Here is a 22,657-nt window from a genome sequence, read left to right as displayed (position 1 = left end):
ATTCTAGCTCCCAGCTTTTGTGGGGCCACTCGCAGGGGAAGTTAACTCTGTGAAGTTCAATTTTATCTCTTCGTGTACATGTTTTCTAAGGCAGTGATTCTCAGTGACCCAAAACTCAGGCCACTCGGCCTGCCCTTTTCAGTAACCATCCCAAATCATTACACTGACCGATGGATAAAATAACAGCCATACTTCCCGTGCACTTTTCAAGCTGGGGTTTGGGAACACCCTGGAGCACACTAAAGCCAGAGGACGTGCACTGGCCTCAGACAGGCCACAACACCCAGTGTTGGTGAGAGAAGAGCAAGCAGTGTTCTCACTTACTGTTGATGAGACTGGAAAATGACAATATTCATCACAGTTTAAAATGCAGACCCTTTGACCCAGTAATCCTACTTCTAATTGTTTATATTCGCATAAACGTACAGACACTTACACCACATGCACACACGCACACACACTGTAAATCTCAATATTAGCTAAGGGTCTTTAATTAGGCTTAGCAATATTGTCCATATTCAGACAGTAATAAACACTGACCAATCATTAATAATGTTCAGTTAATGTTGTTAAACATAGTTTTCATGTCTTCCAAGGTTAGGCATGAGCAGGAATTCAGCGGCTACAGGTTACATGGGTATTAGTCTGGCTTTAGCTATACGATGGAGGAAATAATGAAGTCCATTCTCCGTAAGAGCTGTCATGTTTGGTAAGAATTCTAAGCAAATTAGTAAGGCAGGTGTAGGGAAGAAAAATGATATTCATACCTCCTCCTCCAGAATGTCACAAGCCAAGTGGATGCGGGACACGTCTACTTGATGGGGTTCTGATTTTAACTTCTTGGATCGTAAACTCCACAGTTTTATACAGGAGTTGTCAAACCCAGCAGCAAGCAGCTTGCTATCTGGGGAGATTTCTGCAGTGTTCAACAGCTGCTCTGTGTTATAGAAGGCATAGAAACAGATGGTAGTGAGGGAGGGAGGGCCATCCTTGACGCGCTTAATGCTCTCCTGCAAGACCTCCAGGGCAGCCTCGTTCTGCAGAATAGGGGCGGGCATGTCAGTGGGCTCCAAGCCGCTGCCCTCGCCTCGAGAGGAGCTGCCGCTGGTATAGAGCTGGTAATCTGTTCTCTTGGCAGGCTGCACGTCAAGATGGATATGCAAGGTGAGGACTTTGCACAGGGCGGTGTTGTTGTCACTTTGGAGGTAGCGGATAAGGTAGTTGTAGCTGTCTTCCTGGAGACGGACCACGTACTTGTTATCTAGGAATGCTCGAAGCTTGAAGTTAGACAGGATGTCCTGGATGGTTTGAGTGGTCTGTAGCTGCTCAATGACATCCTTCTGGCTAGCGTTCTGCAGAAACATTCCATGGAAGCGGCTGTAAAAACTTTCCACTGTGCTCTTCGGACTGTTCTGGACCAGGTTGAGATGGAGGTAGACAAAGAGAGGATAGAGGAGAGGCATCACTTCGTGGCTATGCTGGGAATCAGAATCTATAATGGAAAAAAGTGAGGGCTTTATAATCAGTATAATTTCAAAGAATAATGTGGCCCTCCTGGGGAGCCCACCATCACACAACACATTCTGGTCAGGACTGGTGACTGAAATATAAGCCCAACATAAAATTATGGAAACTCAAAGTTTTTGACTGAAGAAGGAAGAGCAGGGACTCAGAAGTCCAGCCAACCTGGGCCTGAAGTCGGCCCCAAATCAGGAACTGGCTGCCCAGAGAGGGTAAGTGACTTGCCTAAGTTCTCACAGCACTTCAGGAGCTTGTACCCAGGTGTTCGAGGTTTACTGTTTTTCCTCAATACATTAGCGTTCCTCAAATTGGAGAGCACAGACCTCTGAGGGTCCTTAGATATATTCTTGGGAGACTGTGAGTTCTTCAGAGAAACTTTTTAGTTTGATAATTTTTAAAAACGATAAACACAGGCATATTTATAATTATCTGGCTGGCCATTAGGCAAGTACTGACATATGATTTTAGTGCTCTATTTTGTTTTGTGACTACTTTTGGCCTCCATCATCCAACAGTATTATCGGAGTACTTATTTTAGTGAGTTCATTAACATGCCTCGCTACCCAGGCTGACACACCCTAACGCTAAGATGACAACACTCACCCCAAACTGTCCCATATTTGACAGTGTAATTGTTTTGATCACATTGGCTAAAAAGTAAAACTACTCTTTTGCAGTGATAATTTACAAATGAGATATTTTCATGTCATTAAGACTAAACCATTTACTTACTTGAGACTTTAACACCATGTGACTACGTGACAGAGGATGTTCACGTGTCTGGCTTTAACTGCCACAGGCAAATGAGGAAAGCACAGAGGTGTACCCGACACCCACATATGTGAGGGCGGAGTGAGCTGTGATGGTGCAGAGGTTCCGCAGCCATTCAGCCGCACGCGAGCGAGGGCAGCAGGACCCACGCAGGGCGCAAGCACCTTGGGAAGCTGAATGCAGACTAGTCTGTGTCACAGCCTTCGGGACCAGCCCCTGGCCCACGTGGAGCAGCAGGTTAGTTCTGGCAAAATCTATCTATTATATTCACTTGCTGTTAATTTGAATTTTGCTGTTTTGTGGTTTTGGTTGTACTGTATTTGTAAATGAGTTTTGGTTTCATACAGAAATACAGTAACCATAAACGTTTTATATCTTGTGTAATGTTTGTATATATTTAAGTAAATTAATACTGAAACGCTTTAAGTCAGCATTTAATACGTCTACTAGCATTTTTTTTTTCCTTCATGAAAAAGAATCCATACATGGCTCAAAATCAGGAACATTACATTAGGGAATCTCACCTCCCTAATTTGATGATAAATGATACCAGCATGCTATCTCTGCTTAATACCCTATTTCACTTTATCACAGGTAAATTAATTGCATAATATGTGCATTTTAGAATAAATGCATCCCTACTCAAAGACATATTTAGAAAATGAACTTAAATTACAACATGATTCCAATAAACTTAAGACTGTTACCCAGCCACTTTGGGCTCCTCATGTCTTCAATAGGCCAAGAAGGGAGTTACGGTGCTGGCTAGAGTGACTGATCCTTACTACCAAAGGGACATTGGACTGCTAGTCCATAGTGGAGGTAAGGCAGAGCATGTCTGCAATACAGGAGATCCCTTAGGGCATCTCTTAGTATCATTCCACCCTGTGGTTTAGGTTAATGGAAAACTCTAAAAATCTAATCCAGGTAGGACCAGTAAAGGCTCAAGACTCTTTAGAAATGAGATGTGGGTCACCCTATCCAGTAAAGAACCAGAACCAGCTGACATGTTTGCTGAAGACAAAGAAAATGCAGAATGGGTAGTGGAAGAAAGTAGTTAAATACCAGCTATGAAGTATGTGACCAGTTACAGAAATGAAGACTAATTATTTGTTATCCTCCTTATTTTGTTATGAATATGTGTGTGTATATCTACACATGAGCAAATATCTTTGTTTCCTTCCCTCTCTTGTTCCCTTATCATGTACATAAGTTACCCTGACTTTTTGTCGGAGTAGTTAAGTGTGGTTAACTCCACACCATGGTATTTAACTTACAGGATATCAAGGAGAACAGTAAGTCGCCTCAGGACTTCGCTTTCTCTTCTGGGGAACGGGTTAGTACATTTTTGGTTGTACCCAGGGGAGCTCTATCATGTTAGGTGGCTTAACAATAATCATCGTTATTTGGAGTTTAAGGTAGATATGGGTACCGAACTGACAGGGGATAGACTTGGGGTGGTTAGTTCTGTGTCAGCCTGGCTGTGCGACAGTGCCCAGATACTTAAACATTATCTAGATGTTTCTGTGAAGGTATTTTTTAGATGAAATTAACAGTTAAGTGAGTAGAGTTTGAGTAAAGCAGATTACCTTCCATAATGTGGGTAAGTCTCATCCAATCAGTTGAAGACCTTATGAGAACAAAGACTGACCTCCCCAGAAGAGGGAATTCTGCCAGCAGATTGACTTTGGGTTTGCGCTGCAGCTCTTTCCTGGGTCTCCAGCCTGCCTTCCTGTCTTACAGATTTTGGACTCGCTAGCTTCCATAACTGCACGAACCAATTCCTTAAAATGTATCTTTCTTTATATACATTCTACTGGTTCTGTTTCTATGGAGGATCCTGACTAATTCACATTTTGGTATTTCTTTAAATGCTGTAATTCTTTGGAAGACCTCTGGAAAATTTTTCCCCCAAAATACTAATTAAAAAAAACCAAACAAACTCAACCCTTATCAATTAGACTTCCAATATATTCTACTGGGATGAAGGATTGTTTGCAATTCCTTAAAATCTTAGTTTTAGGCTTATTTTTCAGAATAAGAGGCATTTTAGTTTAGTAAATTTAGGAAAAAAACCCAAAACCTAGCTACCAAGAGACAGGACTGCACTACTTTAAAACTTACTGAAATTCACTATTGTTTCAGCTCAGTTTCAAAATTGTTTAATGGTTTTCTCTTGTCTGAAGAGAACAGTATGTCAGGTATAAAATAAAATTTTGATCAACATATTCATTATGTGGAATAAAGTAAGACTCACATAAGTCTTAACTCTCATTTTTAATCTTGTTTCCTTGAAATCATAACATACACTTTATATTTTACTGAAAGTGTACTTGCTTGAAATACATTTTTTCGAATTTCAAAAGTAACACATCCCCTACAAGTGCACTCGTCCTTCCTTCTGTCCATCTCTCCACTGGCCAGGTAGCCAACTCCTACTTGGTACCACACTCTGCTGGTGCTGAAGTAAGAGGACGTTTTTCACAGAGCTTGTGGAAATTCGTCGTGAAAAGGACACTAAGTTAAACAAAAACCAAGCTTGTTAGCCCTGGTTCTCCTGCCTGTCTCTGTGGGGTCTGACCCCACTGACCTTACACCCGTCTTTTGTTCTGCAACACCACACTGCCCAGCTCGATTCTTCACTTCCCTCCCTTTCGGGCTCCTCTTCTCCTCTCATTCCTCACATATTCATTTCGTGTCAAGGATGAACACTGAGTGTGTGTGTCCTGTGGCCCAGGCACTTGACATCTATCGTCATGTCTAAGGGTCACAGCTGGCCCCACGTTCACACGCAGACTGCTCGATTCCAAAGTCTATGCTCTTCCTACTATGCCTCCTAAAGAAAAGGGCCCAGAGTACCAGGTGAGCTCACAGAATCTCTCCCCCACAGATAACTTATGGAGGAAAAATACACTTACTATAGCCCGAGATGCTCTTATTTCCCTTGTATCTTCCTTTGACATTTATCATCTCATAAAACTGGCATTTGCACCTCCATGAAACTGATACTGAGTTTTTTTATCACAAGTCTGTATCTTTCTCTTAAATACTACCCTCCAATTTCCTACTGCAAGCTATCCAGTAGGAGGCCACCCTCATAATGATGTAAAAAACCTGACTTATTTCTGCTCAATAGAGCGTAAGCCCCCATTTGTCACGGAGCCCGAGTCATCCTCAACTCTTCCTCCTTTAATCCTGAGCCTTGGAGAGTCTATCTTGGGAATTTTAATTAGGAAATCAAGACCTTGCTCTCCTCTTGCACAGCACTGTTGAGTTGTGGTTCTTTTCCAGCTCACTTCTCCAGTACTGCAGTGTGGACGTTAGGCTGGCCTCCTGGTCATCACACTTGCAGACCCTTTCGACAGCTGCTTTCAGACTTTTGTCTCCTAGTCCTGATGGTCAGATCTCTCTTCAGACTGGCTTCAATGTGGCTGGCCTTATCTCCAATCTGAACACCCCATTCTCAACAAAGCCGCTTCCTTCACTGTCCCTGCCCAAAGAATCACCATCTCTGCCCTTTTGCTCCTGTCTTTCCACATACCCCAAATCCTCCTACTTCTCTTCTTCCACAGATTACTGAAATCCAACCCATCTTCCAAACGCTAACTTAAATTCCACCTCCTGATACTCAGTAAGGCCTTCTCTGACTATTCCGTCCAAACCATTTTCTCCTTTCATTCCATAGTTCCTCTATGTGCAAACGTTAGCACTGATTTCATCCTGGCCTGGGAAAACTCTTCCACCGTATTTGAACTTCATTTAAAAACTTTTACTTTTAGCTTTCTCATGTTAGGACTGCTCCCTATTTAGATTAACGACTATATTTTATACTTTATCCTGGTGCTCAGGAAACATGTGTTCATTTCACTTGGCTGACTGCTCTTCAGAGACCTGAGGGTAGGGAAAAACATCCCAGGAAAAGCAGTCTGTAAAAAACACAAAAACAGGGCAACACTTTTGGGTTCCCTCCCTCCTCGGAAGCTTTGTGCTATCACTTGGCTATTGCTCAATAAACCTTGCTTTAAAAAAAAGAAAATAAAACAAAAAATAAAAAAACAAAAAACCCCACAAAAAATATTTACCCCCTCCAAATAACCTGTGCCCAGAGGATTAAAGCATTACAGGTAAAATAACAGACAACTTCCTCAGTTTTGAAACAAGACAAAGGAGAGGGTTAATAGATTACCATTTATTGAAATTTAAAGTTCTGGGGGAAGGAAATTAGGAGAGGAGAATAAAAAGGTACCACATATTAGGAAAAAACCAGCATCATCACACACAAGGAGTCAACAGCTATTCTACATTAAGAGTTTTAGTAAATATTCAAGAAAAACAACAAGAGCCCCCCCCAATAAACATTTTTTAAAAGATTTTTTAAAAAAATTTATTTTAGAGAGAGAGAGAGCATGAGCAGAGGCAGGGGCAGAGAGAAAGGGAGAAGCATACTCCCTGCTGAGCAGGAAGCCCAACACAGGGCTCCATCCCAGGACCCGGGATCATGACCTGAGCCAAAGGCAGACGCTTAACATACTGAGCCACCCAAGTGCCCCTCAAAGAAATAAATCTAAGCAGAAAACTTTGCACCAGGATAAGTCACATTAGTGATCAATTAGATGTATTAATTCTTCATTGTGAAAAACAATCATAGTTCTGTAATAAAATTATTCCAAGGAGTCCATTTTATTACAACTGTGCTTCAGTGATTAAAAAATATAAACAAAAATCGATATGTCACTACAGTCACGAGTGTCATTCATAGCGGAAATAAGTCACGTTTATGACAAGAGCCATCTCATGGCATGAGTACATGGAGGGCATCACTATTATAATGATACACTGGGGCTTTATGCTTTTGTCTGTTTCCCTCATGAGGCAGTAGGCTCCACAACATGTCCTATTGCAACATCTAGCCCAGCAAGTAGTCAGTGCCTCACATAAATATCAGCTGAGCGAATGAAAGAGAAAGGCTGAGAGAAGCCAGGCATTCCTTCTTAAACCACCTTCCCCACCGGTAGCATGGAGAGAGAAATTGATCATGGGGAAAGAAATACAGTTCCATTTTAAAAACAGAGTAAAATGTCTTTCTAAAGACTTAAAATTTAAAAAAAAAATTTGCTTAAAGCCTCATAAACCAACGCCAGTGATTACATAACGCATTATCTCCAAGTTCTTGCTTACCTCTGAATGAAAGCCTTCTTATAAATTCAATTTTTCTTTTATTATCCTTACTGGAGATGGAAAGCAGCTGATCATTGTTCTGAGATATTTAACATTCACATGATATGAGGATCTTAATGGAACTTTCTTTTCAGTTTAAACATAACAGACTCTTTTCACTAAACCTTTAAGCTTCATAATTTTTTCATTTTTGTAACAACTTAACAGATGATACTTATGAATGAATTCCATCACTCCAGTAACTCTGAGGCTGATAAGATAACCCTAAGGTTTTATTTTGTAACCTTTATTTCTTATAACATTTTGGCCATTTTCCCTAGAATACAGAAAATGTGGACTCTTTCCTTTAAAAAATACAGATCATCGTGAGGGTCAAGTAAAATCAGGATGACCATAAGCGATGTAAAACTACGTATGTTATTGTGGTTTGTACACTGATCACCTCACATGCATCTCGTGTGTGTGTGTGTGTGTGTGTGCGCGCACCTTATATACATCTTTACCATATATACATCTTTACCATTAAAACTTATTATCCTGAGAATTTTTTCAAATAAGTAAAGAAAAATGAAATAACCTTAAAGTGTTTTAACTACAATTTACACTTACCAATACCTGCTAATTACTCTCAACCCTTTGAGGGCAAAGTTTTTTATTTCTTACACCTCAAGGTGTTTTGTATAAAGAAAGTACTCAACAAAAGACTTTGATTAATAACCTGAATCAACATGGTCTCCCTCACTGCAATAATCTTTCCAACATTAAAATCATAATCAGTTATCTTAGGACGGGATCAAATCACTTGGTTATACATTTGAATCGCCTTATTTCACAGATGAAAAAACTAGGGCACTAGAGATGCTGAACAACTCCATTTTTTTTTAAGTGATTCATTTAAAAAGTCATACCGTGAGTTAAAAGAACTGATTGGAACTCGTATCTACTGATTTTGTGTTTTAGGGGTCATTACACCACCCACAAACTGGACTAAACTACCTCTAATTTTTTTTGTCTTGCTGATTCATGAGGACTAGTGTCTTGCGCTTTGGGAAATAAGGGGAAAAGGTCATTTTGAGATGTACTATATTCTTAATAGTGATTTCAATGCACACTTCAAATTCTCTGCATTTAAGGATGCTTCTCTACACAGCTGATTTAACTTGCACTGTTTCAACCCAAGTTCTAGTCACTCTGCTTACAGCCAAGGACAAAACAGTGACCAAAACACTGGGAGCCCTAGCCCTTGCAAACTTTAACTTGTGATTTAACACTCCTAGGAGTTCCAATAGATCGTTAAGATTGAATGCAAGGACTGTGCTAACTACCTTTGAATCTGTACCAAGTACACCATCCCTGGAATATAGTAGGTTCTGAGGGAAACTTGCATGATTCTTTCTTAATAAGAGGAAGTTCTTAGTACCAAGCACTTACCAGTGAGAAAATTCCGTAGTCGTCCGAACTGTACTTCATATTGCTGGGGCTCTGCCTGGCAAGGGGCTGCAGACACTATGTTGGCACAACCGGATTCTGATTGGACTAAGGAGGAAAAGATACATAAGGTGGGGATGGGAAACACAATTATTAATCCAGTATGTGGGAGGATGGATGCAAGAGGGTATTAAGTATATGCACCAGTAGCAATGGATATTTCAGTAGATTTTCAATGTATGGTCAGGTGTCTGGTTAAATATGGCTGAGCGATGACACTCATCTCCTCTCCTTCCTGATATCCGAAATAAAATGACAGTGGAGGAATGAAAAGGTATAAAGCACAGGATTAAGTTGAATGAGAGAGGACAGGTACATAAGTTCATGGGGGACATATCTGAAAGCATTTGACCCCATGTTCTGACATCCTACAATAATGGGCCTCGGTGTGGGTCTATTTTCAACCATCATGATGGACACTTAGCGGGCCCTTTCAGTAAAAAATCATGCCCCTTGGTTCTGAGAAATGTGCTGATTCTGTTTTCTTCTTCAGGGACCCTACTATTTCTCTTTCTTCTTCGTTTGTTAAAGAAAGCTCTAAGCCCAATGTGGGGCTCAAACTCACAACCCTGAGATCAAGAGTCACATGCTCTACCCACTGAACCAGCAATGTGTCCCCTGGGACTCCTACTATTTCAAGGTTAGATTCCCCTGAACTGATCTGCTTCCTCAACTTTCAACCTTTCTACTGATTTCTCTTCACTACCATTTACTTAAATTTACCACATTTCTTGCTGTTCTCCCAATGTTGTTTTTTAAAAATAGCATTTTCTTCTTGTCTCAAGGATATCAGTGACGGTATTTTTGAAGTTTTCTTCTCTCAGCTGTTTGCTTCACTCAAGTTGCTTCTCACTGATTCTTTCCACCTCTCCTCTTCACAGTGAGTATGTTACGTTCTTTCATGGCTGAAGGTGAGGTACAACAGAGGTGATGGAAACTCCATGTGTTTATCACCCGGCATGAGCTGGGTGGGAGATATCCCAATGTCAATGTTTTTATAGGTCTCCTCTCTTGGGCAGGTCAGATTCACCAGGGAAGAATCTGTAATCACCTTCCTGAGGGATGTGTGACTGGCTGCTAGTGACTAACCTTCTCATTGGATCATTCTCTGGCCTTCTAACTAGCTTCCCTGGTTCTATTCTGAGCCTTCCCCAATCAATGCTGCCACAGAGTGATCTTTCCATAATTCACACTTGAGAACCTGGATACCCTTCTCCAACTTGTCCCCTGGTAAGCTCCTAATGGTTCTTTTGAGACTCAGCTCACTCCTTCTGTTTACTAACCCCTGACTGTATGCTGGGAACCACGAAACCTTTGGGGAAGCAATCCTTGACCTGCCAAGCTAATTTAGATGACCATCTTCTTTGTTCCTACAGAACCTGAAACATTCTTCCTTCATAGAAATTACTACATCATGCCCTCCTGTCATCACTGATTTATCCGCCTCATTTCCTGGCTATAATGTTAAGCTCTTCAGGAGCTAGGATCAAACCGTAGCCATCTCTAGGGCTTTTCAGCACCTGACCTATAGCAGATGTTCAATAGGTGGTCTGCTGAATGAGGACAAAATCATTCAGATTACTCAACTGACAGAAAGACCTAGGACAAAATTTTATAATACTCACATTTTCTGGTGGTTTTCCAGGAACAACAGTGACCTTCCTAACAAGCCATTATATCTGACTGAAGATGACCAGAAGAGTCATGTTCTGTGTAACAGGGTTTGCTTCTATTTCCTATCAACAACTGCGTAGAATTACTGCTCCCAGGTTCTAATGAACATGGGGCAGCAGATTATTCATGGACATTAAAGGCTGTGCTGGCAATCTGAGAAGGAACTACTCTGGCTCTATAAATTGGCCATCCTACTCGAAACAATAAGGCATTTAGTAATCTATTCCAAGTCCCTCATCTGGCTCTGTTCCTGTCAGGGGTAACCCAGTCTGAAAGAAAGGAACAATAGGGGTGGATCTGATGTTAAAGAATAAAAAGGCAGATGCCTGACTGGGCTACTTCTACTGTCTCAGGGGGAGTCACGAGGCACCTCTTTGAGGACATCCTCGGGTCCCATCATTCTTGCCTATGGCAATGGCAATACAGCCTTAGAGTGTGAAGGGTCTGGGTTCATGACTCTGAAGATAATAAGAGGGAGCAGAGGGAGCTGCTGTTAGCAGTGTGGGGGTTGAAACCACTAAGGGATGAAGTAGGTGGTGACAGGTACTGAAAAGAGCAGAAGGAAGTACAAGGATAAAAAAGACAGAGGAGTCCAGTCGGAGCAGGTAAAAGGAACCAGGGCTGAGTAGAAGAAAGCACTGCAATGTTGAACTCCACATACAGCCATTAAAGCAGCACACAGTCACCCGAAAAGCACTGTGGCCATCTGTTTTTTGGCAAAGTCTTCAGTACCCAGATCCAATAGAAAAAATTATATCACATAAAAACGGAACTCATAACATAGCTAAGTAATCATTATTTGCTGTTCTAAATAGATTTAAGACACATTTTTTTTCTAAAAAAGAATCTGATTTCAAAACAGAAACCAAAAACAAATCTTAAAACCCTCAGGAACATATCTAGGATGCCAATCTTTCCCACCACTGATCCCAAAGTACTCGTTCACCCAGCGAATCTGACTTCCATGGGCAAGGCTCCAGGCTACAGGGAGGGACATGTGCAAGAGGGGGACAGAAACCCTGGCCCTCCGGCTCTTGTAGCATTATAGTTCACAGAGGGAAAAAGTTGCACGTAACATCAGATAGAGAGAAAAGCAGAGAATCCTGAGGCAGGATGGGTTACTGCAGGAGGCTTCTAGAAGTGGCTCTGAAGGACAGATAGCATCTCTGAAGGCCGGCATCATCATGTGGCCTGCCCGCGGAGGCTGCCGCAGTCTCTCCAGAAGAGGAGGGAAGGAACTTCTCACGGACCTCTGCACCAGTTCTGTTCCAACCTGCCCCTTGAGCGGCCCCCGGGGTTACCTGTGAGGTTGGCCGCCATCTCCTCAGGAGTCTGTGACAGCCGCAGTCCTTGCTTCAGGGGACCGTCGGAGTCCACGTACTGCCGGCGTTTGAGGTAGCAGGACACTGCCATCTGAATCTGCTCGGTGCGCACTCGTTTCATGACCTGCGGGCGGGACCATAGAACACCAAGCCATGTGGGCGACCACCCGCCCCAGCAAGGGCATGGCAGGGGTAAAATAAGGAGCGGACAAGGACTGGCCCTGTGGCTAGTTAAGTGACCTACTTAAGCCACAAAGCAAAGTGCCTTAGTGACTAACCTGGAGCACTCTCCCACGTGTCTATTTTCTCAAGAGCGATACAGTCAATTTCAATTGTGGAAAACAGGACTACTGTGGAGAATAAAACCCCACAGACCACCCCCAAACTTCAGTTAATACCATGATTTCAATCTTTCTGGTGGAACTTTTCATTAGAGCTGCTAACACCGAGCAAACAGGACCAGGTCAATTCCAGAGCCTTTGATTTCTCTGGCCTCCTCTGGGAGAGAGGTGTTAATTGGCAGTGAACCGGCCAAATAAAGCAGGCAGGAGGCAATACAAAAATCAAAGATCTAAGAAACTCAGAAACTGGATAAATGGATGTTGAGAAAGTGAGCAGTTAATAATGAGGAAAGGAATGCTCTGTTTTTCCTAACAGTCAGGAAAAGGCAGGCAGCACTACGTCAAAGATTTGAGCAATGTGTTTCCATTGTAATCCCATTATTTACCTCTTTCAGTCTTTATTTGTAACCTCAGGCACAGGAAAGCATCAAAATGGTCAGAGAGCATGTATACGCATTAGAATACGCATTAGAATACGTCTCACAAATTCTTACAAGAAAGAAAAAGAAAATGGTAGGAAGTGCACCAAATAGGGCTAAATTGCTTTTGATAATTCAAGCTAATTTGAGGGTTTCCCTCAAAAAGGACTATTTTCCTTGACGGCTAAATTAATTATCAAGAATAACAGGAACTCCTGAAGGCGCCACAGGTCTCAAACACTGCTTTCCCAGAAGTAAAGGATACTGCAGTCTGGGTGACCCATGACGGCTGGATGAGTTTTCTACGTTCACTTCTGTCCTGTAAAAATGGCATGCTTGCAACATTATCCATACACATGCTATTGTCCCCATCAAAGTAACCTTCCCTAAATCAATGGCTCCCACTGTTTTGTGTGTGGGAGATCTGCTTTTGGTAATTTATTTGGTGTGTCTGAGTTTTCTGTTTCAACGACATGCACACGCCTTCTCCTTTGTGATTTCCCTCTATTCCCTTTTAAGATTTGAAATTCCCCCATTCCAGAAATCTGCCTTTTTCCTCTTTAAACGTTTCAAAACATTTTATTGTATCTGATTTTTATCCACCTGCCATTTCTTTTAGGACATAAGTGTGGCAAATAGCCAAATGTTTTATACAGATACTGAAGCAACAAATTATTCTACAATTATCTGCAAATAATCCTTTCTTTCCAAACTGATCTGTGGTAGCCCTTTTAAAATATACTCTGAATATCTACTTTTCAATTCCCTAAAAGTCCTACAACAGAGCAAACAGTGAAGGCTGGAGACATACACACTAAAACATATATATCTATATAAAAATATAAATGTTAGGATATCATGTTACTTTAAATCATGTATTTAGAAAAATTGTATTCTCTATGTATTTCAGTTTTGGATTAAGAAAGAAAGTACAAAATCATTTGCTAAAAAGGAGGGGCACTGGGTGTGATATGGTTGACTGTGATACAATGAAAATTACTAATAAATTTCCCAAAACTGAACCACCTTTTTACTGGGGAATTTGCCTCACTCAGTTTTGGTATATTAGTCTTTCACTATATTGTTAACTTATTTTTTTAATTAAGTTTTTTTTTTTATTGCCAACACAAGGATTTTGATACATTGAGAGTGGGAATCCCTGCTCCAAGCATTCATCTGTCCATCAATGAAAGCAGATAATTGTTTTTTGGTGGCTACTAATAAGCATTACTTTATCATTTTGACTGTATCAGTGATTCTCTATGGTTCTCTAACCTGGCCACACCTAAGAACCTCCTGTAACTGTGTCTATAAATTATTTCAGCCCTGGAGATTCTGATTCAATGTTATATGCAGAGAAAAACAATGAAATGCACACAGAGACTGTGACAATATTGCCCTTTGCCAGTGTCACCCCAAGTCAGGACTAGTCAAATCCAACCGTTCCCACTGCCCCATCCTGTGCCTCCCCGCCTTCCCCACACAATGCTTGCTAAAGCTGCTTTTAATCTAATTTCAAGAGCACCCAGTCTCTGAACTCTTCCAAAGCAGCCTGGTTCCTCGTCTTTTAGCTGAGACTAACACTTTTTCAGATTTCCTCCTGCCAATCTCTTGTTGCTATGGGAATACATGCTTGTATCAATGTGTGTCCCTCAGTGCTCCAAATAAGATGGGAATAAGAGACCACCTCTCTAACAGGAAGAAACCATGCATGTGAAAGACACAGAACAACTGACAGAACAGACCCTGCAATGACACACTGCCCTCACAGTAGGGCAAAGTTTATGCACATCAGAGGAAGAGGAGAAAAGATATGAAAGGTATGGAAGAGTAAACAGGAGTGAGAATGAACAGCAGCAAAAACTGGCCATATTTGGGATTGCTAGAAATTAGTTTGTAAATACTGATTCTGATGAATTTGTCCAAATTAGCTGCCCCAAATGGCAGTTTCTCAGAACTCAAACCACTATTTATGACAAGGGACCTTCCCTGAGGGTGGGTGGTGAGCCATGTAGGGCCAAGGACCTTAAGAGCAGGAATGCTGGCATTAACTAACTCTTTTTCAACCACACTCAACTGAAATACCAGAGACATGATCCAATAGACTTAAGTGGATTTGATTCCAACGCACACATATTTCAAATGAAATAAATAATGAATAGTTCTGTGGAGAAACCAGTTCCTCTCCCCCTACTGATTTCTGTAATACTAATATCCATAAATGGACGCATGAGAGAGAAAAAAAACCTCCTTAAAATAGACCTTTCGAGAGACTCAGACATGACACTAACACTGCAATTTCAAGTTACTTGCTTAGCTTTTCCCATAATTATAAAATCTTTTAAATTTAAATTAAGTTTGGATATAATTATATCCTTGTTAAAATTTCAGGATTTCCCATGGTTTTCAATTTACATAATATCTTAACTTTGAAGTAAAAATAGATAATCACATATCTTTCTCTTCGTGTCATATTAGTAGTATTTCTGGAAATTAAAAAGAGGATTCTGACACAATATGTATCTATTTCTCATATATCAATAGCTGCCTACTGTTTAACTAATACTTTAACAAAGTTGCTATATAAAGTCAAGACATGATCATCTTCCTGTCTCAAAGTAACAACTGTGCAGGAAAAACCACAGCCACACTCTTGATATTTAATTACAGAAATATGGGGAGGCAAAGACACATAGAACCCAGGCACACTCCTAAGATGATGATGATAATATGGGACTGCCACCAAGTGAATTTCTTACTGGTTACAGACTGCATCCTAACCCCGCCCACTTATGTTCAAATGTGTGTGTGTGTTGGTGGAGGGTGCTGGGAGAGATATCCCTGGGCCACCACGTGAAGGGCTAAGCAGGCAAGATACTACACAATTCCATTAAATGCTAATATAATACTGTATAGACAATACCCCCCTGGGTAAGGTGGCAGCTTTGAGCATGGGTAAATTCAGAACAAATCCGGGTAAATTCAGAACAAATCCAAGCAAATTCACCACCACCATTCTCAAATCAGCTCCCCAAATGAGTCCACTGACAGGTGGCTAGGGGTGTGTGTACTTTGAAGCAAATGTATTCCAATAACAAATTTATGCTTAGAAACAAATAAAAATGCTTGTGTATTTTTCTGTTAAATAAGATGCTATATAAAGTGCATACTAGGTGCTCTAATACATTAGTTCTCTTCTCTTTACTTGCAGAAGTCTAAATGTAATAGCTATTAAAAGGTCATTCGAAGGAGGACCTAAAAAGCTAACTTTTGCATTAATCATCACGGTAAAGTGTATTCAATTATCTTTGTGAAAATATAAATCACAGGTGACAAATGAGCCATAGTCATTTCTAGTGATGTTCTAGTAATGTCATATAATTTTAACACTATGATGGCCTTTCATATTTGATTTCTGCTCACAGACTGACATGAATATACCTGAACTAGAAGCTGTGTTCTTTCTTATGGGGTCCCAAGAAATAAATGGCAGGAGAATAATGCTCAGAAGTAGGAGCTCAGGATGCAACCTAGCACCTGGAGGTTTTTGTTGTTGTTGTTGTTTTGGTTCGGTTTTTTGGCGGGGGCGGGTGCAGGCAGAACTCACACAACTAGGCAGACAGATGCCACTAAAACCGATTTTCTCTAACATCACCTGGGACCTCTGTGATGTTCCAGAAGTCTTTTCTCACTAATTCATTTCTTTCCTGATAGTTTCCCACCCAGCTATTCCAAAGCCACACCAGTCTCCTTATCCAGCCAGCTGACCCTGCTCCCTACCTCAGGGGGCTATTTACTAAAACCTGAGATTCCTCAACTCTTGCCAAACCAGTCACTTTTCCACACTATCCCACAAGGTCTCTTGGCTGCTGAACATGCCTCCTCCCTTGAAACTCCCTCTCCTTTGGTTGCTTCCCCTCTCCCATTCTTGGTCTGCTTCTCATTCTTCACATTCCCTGTATCATCACACTACTTAGACAAGACTTACATTGTCTCTAGTCAGACCACCTTCCTGAGCTCAAGTCTGAGGGACATGTCTACCTAGATCTGAAATTCAACATGCTCAAATTTATTATCTTCCTTTAAAACCTCCTCCTTCTCCTACTATTCGTAGCCAGCTTCATGGTGCTATGATCTACCACTAAGACAAAAGGCCCAGTCATCATCTTAAACTTTTTCTTCTCTCCCTCTCATTTCTAAGAGGCCTCCAACTACTTCTATTCCACGTAGAATTCTTTCTTGCAGCCATTGCTGCTACCCCATCTTCACTGCTCCTATGTGACAGCATAAATCACTTCTCAACTGGAATATTCTAATATCCTCCCACCTCTAGCCCTATGTCAAGCCATCCTCTAGAATGCAGCCAGCGTAGAAGACAAATCTGATTATGCTACTCCCAAGCTTAAAATTGCTTCCCAAGCCTGCCCCAATGCAGGCTGTCCAATCCGGCCATCACTGCTCCTCAGCTGCCCAGACAGATGCAGAATTCCTGGAGAACATTTTTTTTCTTATCTTTGAAACTCACATTAAAAATAAAGTGAAGGTTGGGGTGCCTGGGTGGATCAGTCAGTTAAGCATCTGCCTTCGGCTCAGGTCGTGATCCCAGGGTCCTGGGATCGAGTCCCAAGTCCGGCATCAGGCTCCCTCCTTAGCAGGAAGCCTGCTTCTCCCTCTCCCACTACCCCTGCCTGTCCGCTCTGTCAAATAAATAAATAAATAGATAGATAAATAAATAAATGAAGTAAATAAATAATAAATAGATAAATAAAATAAAATAAATAATAGGTAAATAAGTTAATTAAATAAAATAAATAATAAAGATAAATAAATAAAATAATTAAATAAATAATAAATAAATAAAATCCTAAAAAAATATAGTGAGGGTTGCCTAGCTTCTGTTTGGAATTCTTTTTTTTTTTTTTTTAAAAGATTTTATTAATTTATTCGACAGAGATAGAGACAGCCAGCGAGAGAGAGGGAACACAAGCAGGGGGAGTGGGAGAGGAAGAAGCAGGCTCATAGCGGAGGAGCCTGATGTGGGACTTGATCCCACAACGCCGGGATCACGCCCTGAGCCAAAGGCAGATGCTTAACCACTGTGCCACCCAGGCGCCCCTCTGTTTGGAATTCTTGACAGTTTACTCTAGGTTCATGATGTTTCTGAATTTTTATGAGCCACAAATATTTGATTCCTGCTTTAATATTGTTTTACAGCAGAGAAAAAAAATATTCCTACACAAAACCTCATTAACACAGAAGAGTACGGCACAAAGATGGATATATACGTTATTTACTATGACTTCAGAAAGAAAACTTTCATACATGCTTTATTTGCAAACACTGTGGTAGATGGAAAAAACAGAGGTTTTGTTCTTAGAGAATTAGGAGAAATATGTTTTCCTATGTTAATCTTTCTCCATGAAACTGAATCAAATGCAGCCAGGTTTCGTAAACAGTTTAAAGACATTAAAACATTTATGTATATGTCTCAAAGTAGAATATTAATTTTTCGCTTTAGAACAGTACCATCCTATAAGACTTTCCTCAATAATAAAAATGTTCTAAGTCTGCACTGTTCAGTATGGTAGCCACCAGCCACACAGAGCTATTGAGCAATTAAACTGTGGCTAGTGCTGAATTTTTATTTTAATTTAAACACATGTGCCAACAGTTACTGCACCGGACAACACAGTTCTAGAGCATGGTATTACTTTGTGAAACTAATGTACTAGCATCTTAGCCTAAAGATGTTGATTGACAAAGTTTTGCATAACAAGTCTCATTACTAAATTACCAAATATCCGAAAGTGAGTACCATTGACCCCTGAACAACATCAAACCTGCCCCTGCCCCCATCAAAAATTTGCATTTAACTTCTGACTCTCCAAAAACTTCATTACTAATAGCCTACTGTTCAGTGAAAGCCTTACTGATAACATAAACAGTGGATTAACACATTTCATTTAAGAGTTATATACTATATTCTTACAATAAAGCTAGAGAAAAAAATGTTAAGAAAATATAAGGAAAATATTTACAGTACTGTTCTGTCTTTATGGAAAAAAAAATCTGTGTCTAAGTGGATCCACACAGTTAATTACCTGTGTTCTTCAAGGGTCAGCTGTATTTTGCTAGTAAAACAGAACTACCCTTTATGACAGCCCATCACTGTAAGGAGACTAAGATACATTTCAATACATTTTATCAGAAGAGTATCTTATTTGACTGCAGAATAAAGAATTATGAATGGAAGTTCTCCACAATGTTTTCTAAACCTTGCCAGTACACAATGTTCTTTAAACCTTCTAAAAATTAAAAAATGAGAAAAGGGAATTTGTTTCCGTAGAGAAAAAGATCAGCAGTCAATTTCTGTGAAATATCCAAATAAAAGGTTAAGTTCAAACCTAAGACAATGATACCCTTGCAATGAGAAAATTAAGAAGAAATTTTGGGGGTTAATTTAAATAAAAAAAAAAACCTTTGAGGACTATACAGGAAACAGTCAAACGTCTGCTTAAATCTTTATTAACTTACATATATTTATTTATTTATTTAAAAGATTTTATTTATTTATTCTACAGAGATAGAGACAGCCAGCGAGAGAGGGAACACAAGCAGGGGGAGTGGGAGAGGAAGAAGCAGGCTTATAGCGGAGGAGCCTGATGTGGGACTTGATCCCACAACGCCGGGATCACGCCCTGAGCCGAAGGCAGACGCTTAACCGCTGTGCCACCCAGATGCCCCGACGTACATATATTCAAAAATACATTATACAGTGCAATATATTACTTCATGAAACAATTTTACTCTATTTACTTTCATCTTCCACTTATCAGTGTCTCTGTGGTCACTTAAGCCACTCGGAATGATCAAATTCCATTTTCTAGAGCACATCACCATCACGATTACCAAATCAGCTATGATAGAGTACTTCTTGAATCCATACATGATGCTCTCATTGGAAATCTTAACCAACCAAGGCCATCAACACCTATTCAGGAGGGCAGAACATTTTTTCAGTCATCACTGACTATACTGATTGATTGAATAACTATATTAAACTAGCATCAGCTGAAGTTATTTTAGCCTAATACATATTTCCCAAATAGCATCCTGTTGTTCAAAATAGAGTGACCGAGGGACACCTGGGTGGCTCAGTCCATTAAGCAGACCCTTCGGCTCAGGTCATGACCCCAGGGTCGTTGGATCAAGTCCCGCATTGGGCTCCTTGCTCAGCAGGGAGCCTGCTTCTCCCTCTGCCCCCCCACCCCGACAAATAAATAAATAAATAAATAAATAAAATCTTAAAAAAAAAATAGAGTGACTGAGAGTTCCCTGTAATAGGAGAGACTTGAACACGTGGTGACATTCTCTTTACAGAGGGATATGTTTGGGGGGATCTTTGCCTTATAATCACGTATATACAGTATATACTTGAAGTCAGCTTTTAAGAGGGAAGGCTGCCTGGGATGATCTAAGGATTTCTTCATGCCTTCTGTAAATGCTCTCTAAGCTTCCAGATTTGGAATGAAATGCCTATCTCTGCTAAGCAGTCATTTTCCTTTTCGAGTCACAGGCAGATACAAAGCTGCCAGGACAAGTGGATGGATGGGCCTTCCTTACTTTTAATCCAATCCCACACTACCGCAGGCACAATCGGCACAATCTTTCCAAAAAACTAATCTGATGGCATCTGCTCAGCTTAAAAACTTTCTACTACCTCCACCAGTGTGGAGGATACAAAATTCAATCTCCCTTGTGTCATTTTGAGGTTACTCTGATCCACCTTTGTTAACTTAACTGGTAGGCACCACCCCACTTTCTCATCTCAGGGGCTTTGGTGAAGACCTCTCCATTAACTGGAGGCACCCCCTACACTGGCACTCCAACCTGGTTAAATTCTACTCTTTTTTTCACAGCTCAGCTCAGCTTCCTCCACCACTGAATCCAGGAACTTCTGTCTCATTGCTTACCACAATATTTGTTTCCTACACTACCACTACTACTACCTAATACTTATTCAGTGTATGCCACTGGTTAGACACTATTTTAAGGGCTGCAATATTGCTTATCTCCTGTACACCTCAACAGCTTTCTAAGCTGGCTTTCTAAGCGAGGTAACATTCTTGGGATAGGAAAGCTGATGTCCACAGAAGTCAGATACTGTCCCAAGGTTCCACAGTGCTAGGATGGAAAGTCAGGTCATCTGGCTTCAGGGTCTGAACTCTTACCCTTTACAACGTCCTACTGCCCAAAGGGTTCCGCATTAAATCAGAGGCTTCTTGACAATAGTGAAGGCTTACCAGTTGCTTGTTGAGACAATGATCAGAACAATTACAGGTAGAACAATTATTACCTGAGAAGATGAAGGGAGGCTGGAAATGACTTCTAGTCCCGTCCACTGAGTAATGCTGGTTTAACAGAGGATCCCTAGGGCTCCCTTCCAGCGAAAATCAATCAAAACCAAAACCCTGTCCCTTTCTCCAATGATGTCCTTCACAGGTGTTATGAAGGACATCTGTTTGCAAAAACAAAATCCTCCAAACTAGTTGCTGAGAAGTTAAGTGAGGCTTTTACCTAGCTTCACAGTGACAGAAACACACATAAACCTCACATTTACAGGCAAAAGCAACAAAACTATTCCAAGACACAATAACCTGATTTATTGTTTGATGACAAAGGAAAAAAAACCCCAAACAACTCAAGGCAAGCCCACCCTTTGGTTTCCTAGTTTAACACTGATTTTCAAGGCAAGAATTTATAATTTATAAAGCAAATCAATGTTTGTATAGGCTTCCCATTTAACACAAAATATTTAGGCCTACAAGGAATCTAAAAGGTATTTTCCCAAAAAGGAAATTACAACAGCTAATATTTAGAGTGTTTTCTATATGTCAGGCATTTTCACATTCATTATTCCTTTTTGTGATACTCTTTAAACGATCCACTTTTATCAGTCATCACCTTGTTTCACAGAAGAGGAAACTAAGGCTCACAGAGAGTTACACTGATAGTTACATGGTTTCAACCTTAGCTCTACATAGTCATCAAGCCCCATGCACTACGTTAAGTTTCCCAGAGTTTAAAGATTTGACACAAACTCCCCTTCCTGCTCTCACTTTCAAGCAGGGCTTTGAGCAAGGCTGGGGAACCGCCGCCTTGTCCTCCTCCCACCCCACAACTCAGGTATGTCCCACACTTGTATCACCTAAGAGAAGACAAACTCCGCCCTGTTTCTCCCGACACAGCACCCAACTGCTTGTTCGCGGGAGTCACCATTCCAAGATCTCAATCTGCAAGGTCAGAGTTTAGGTAATTTAAGACGAACGCCGCATGGGATTGGCAGACTTACCTTCTGATCCCAGAACCATACAAGCTGCGAGATCCGCAGAATAACGCCACTTTCACAACTGATGGGAGAACCGCATGAAGCTTTTAAGTGCTCCACTTCCGCTAAGTCTAAAATGACACCACTATTTCTAACCATCAACTGACTTCGGACCAACGCCTTACCTAATACATTTTCAAAAGCCCTGGAGCTTCGCGAGTACCGCCTAGGCGCACAAATCTCTTGCTGTCATGAGTTAATCCCAAAGGCAACCTTGCAGGTCGGTATCCTCTAGCAACAACTAGTCTAACTCGAGATCTCCCCTGTCACATGCAGAGGTCGATTTCACACCCAGCCACCCGCAATCACCATGTGCGAAGTTTAATCTTGAGTTCGGCCAAAAGGCGTTTCCTTTTTCCTTAAATGAAAAGGAGATTCGGACCTGTCCTTCTGCCCGGCTGTCCAGCGCTCAGGACCCCTTCCCGGTGGGTGCCCGGCAGCCGCCCCGGCAGGACCCACCCCGAGCAGGAACGCGGAGCCCTCCAGGTGTAGCTGCCGACTGCAGGCCACGCCGCCCGCGGCCGCCTGGGACTCCGAGGCCGAGGGCGGAGGCGC

At 41.2% G+C, this 22,657-nt stretch overlaps 1 protein-coding gene across 2 annotated transcripts in view; it reads right to left on the bottom strand.

Moving 5' to 3' along the window:
- The window catches only part of TAF5L (TATA-box binding protein associated factor 5 like), a 31,309-nt gene extending 8,691 nt beyond the window's left edge, over nt 1–22,618 (bottom strand). Inside the window, exons 1-4 of one of the 2 annotated variants that reach the window (XM_002921545.4) lie at nt 22,485–22,618; nt 11,934–12,078; nt 8,902–9,006; nt 768–1,492 (exon numbers count right to left, since the gene is read on the bottom strand). In XM_002921545.4, the coding sequence (XP_002921591.1) occupies nt 768–1,492; nt 8,902–9,006; nt 11,934–12,075 (972 nt within the window). In that variant the 5' untranslated portion in view covers nt 12,076–12,078; nt 22,485–22,618. Of the gene's footprint in view, nt 1–767; nt 1,493–8,901; nt 9,007–11,933; nt 12,079–22,066; nt 22,404–22,484 lie in introns of those variants that run through there. The other variant, XM_034662527.1, reaches the window with a different exon arrangement.
- Between the last annotated feature and the right edge of the window lie 39 nt (nt 22,619–22,657).

Source organism: Ailuropoda melanoleuca, chromosome 6 (assembly GCF_002007445.2).
Source record: "Ailuropoda melanoleuca isolate Jingjing chromosome 6, ASM200744v2, whole genome shotgun sequence".
Lineage (NCBI taxonomy): Eukaryota > Metazoa > Chordata > Mammalia > Carnivora > Ursidae > Ailuropoda > Ailuropoda melanoleuca.
The sequence above is the reverse complement of the archived record's forward strand: the minus strand, read 5'-3'. Positions and strand labels throughout refer to the sequence as shown.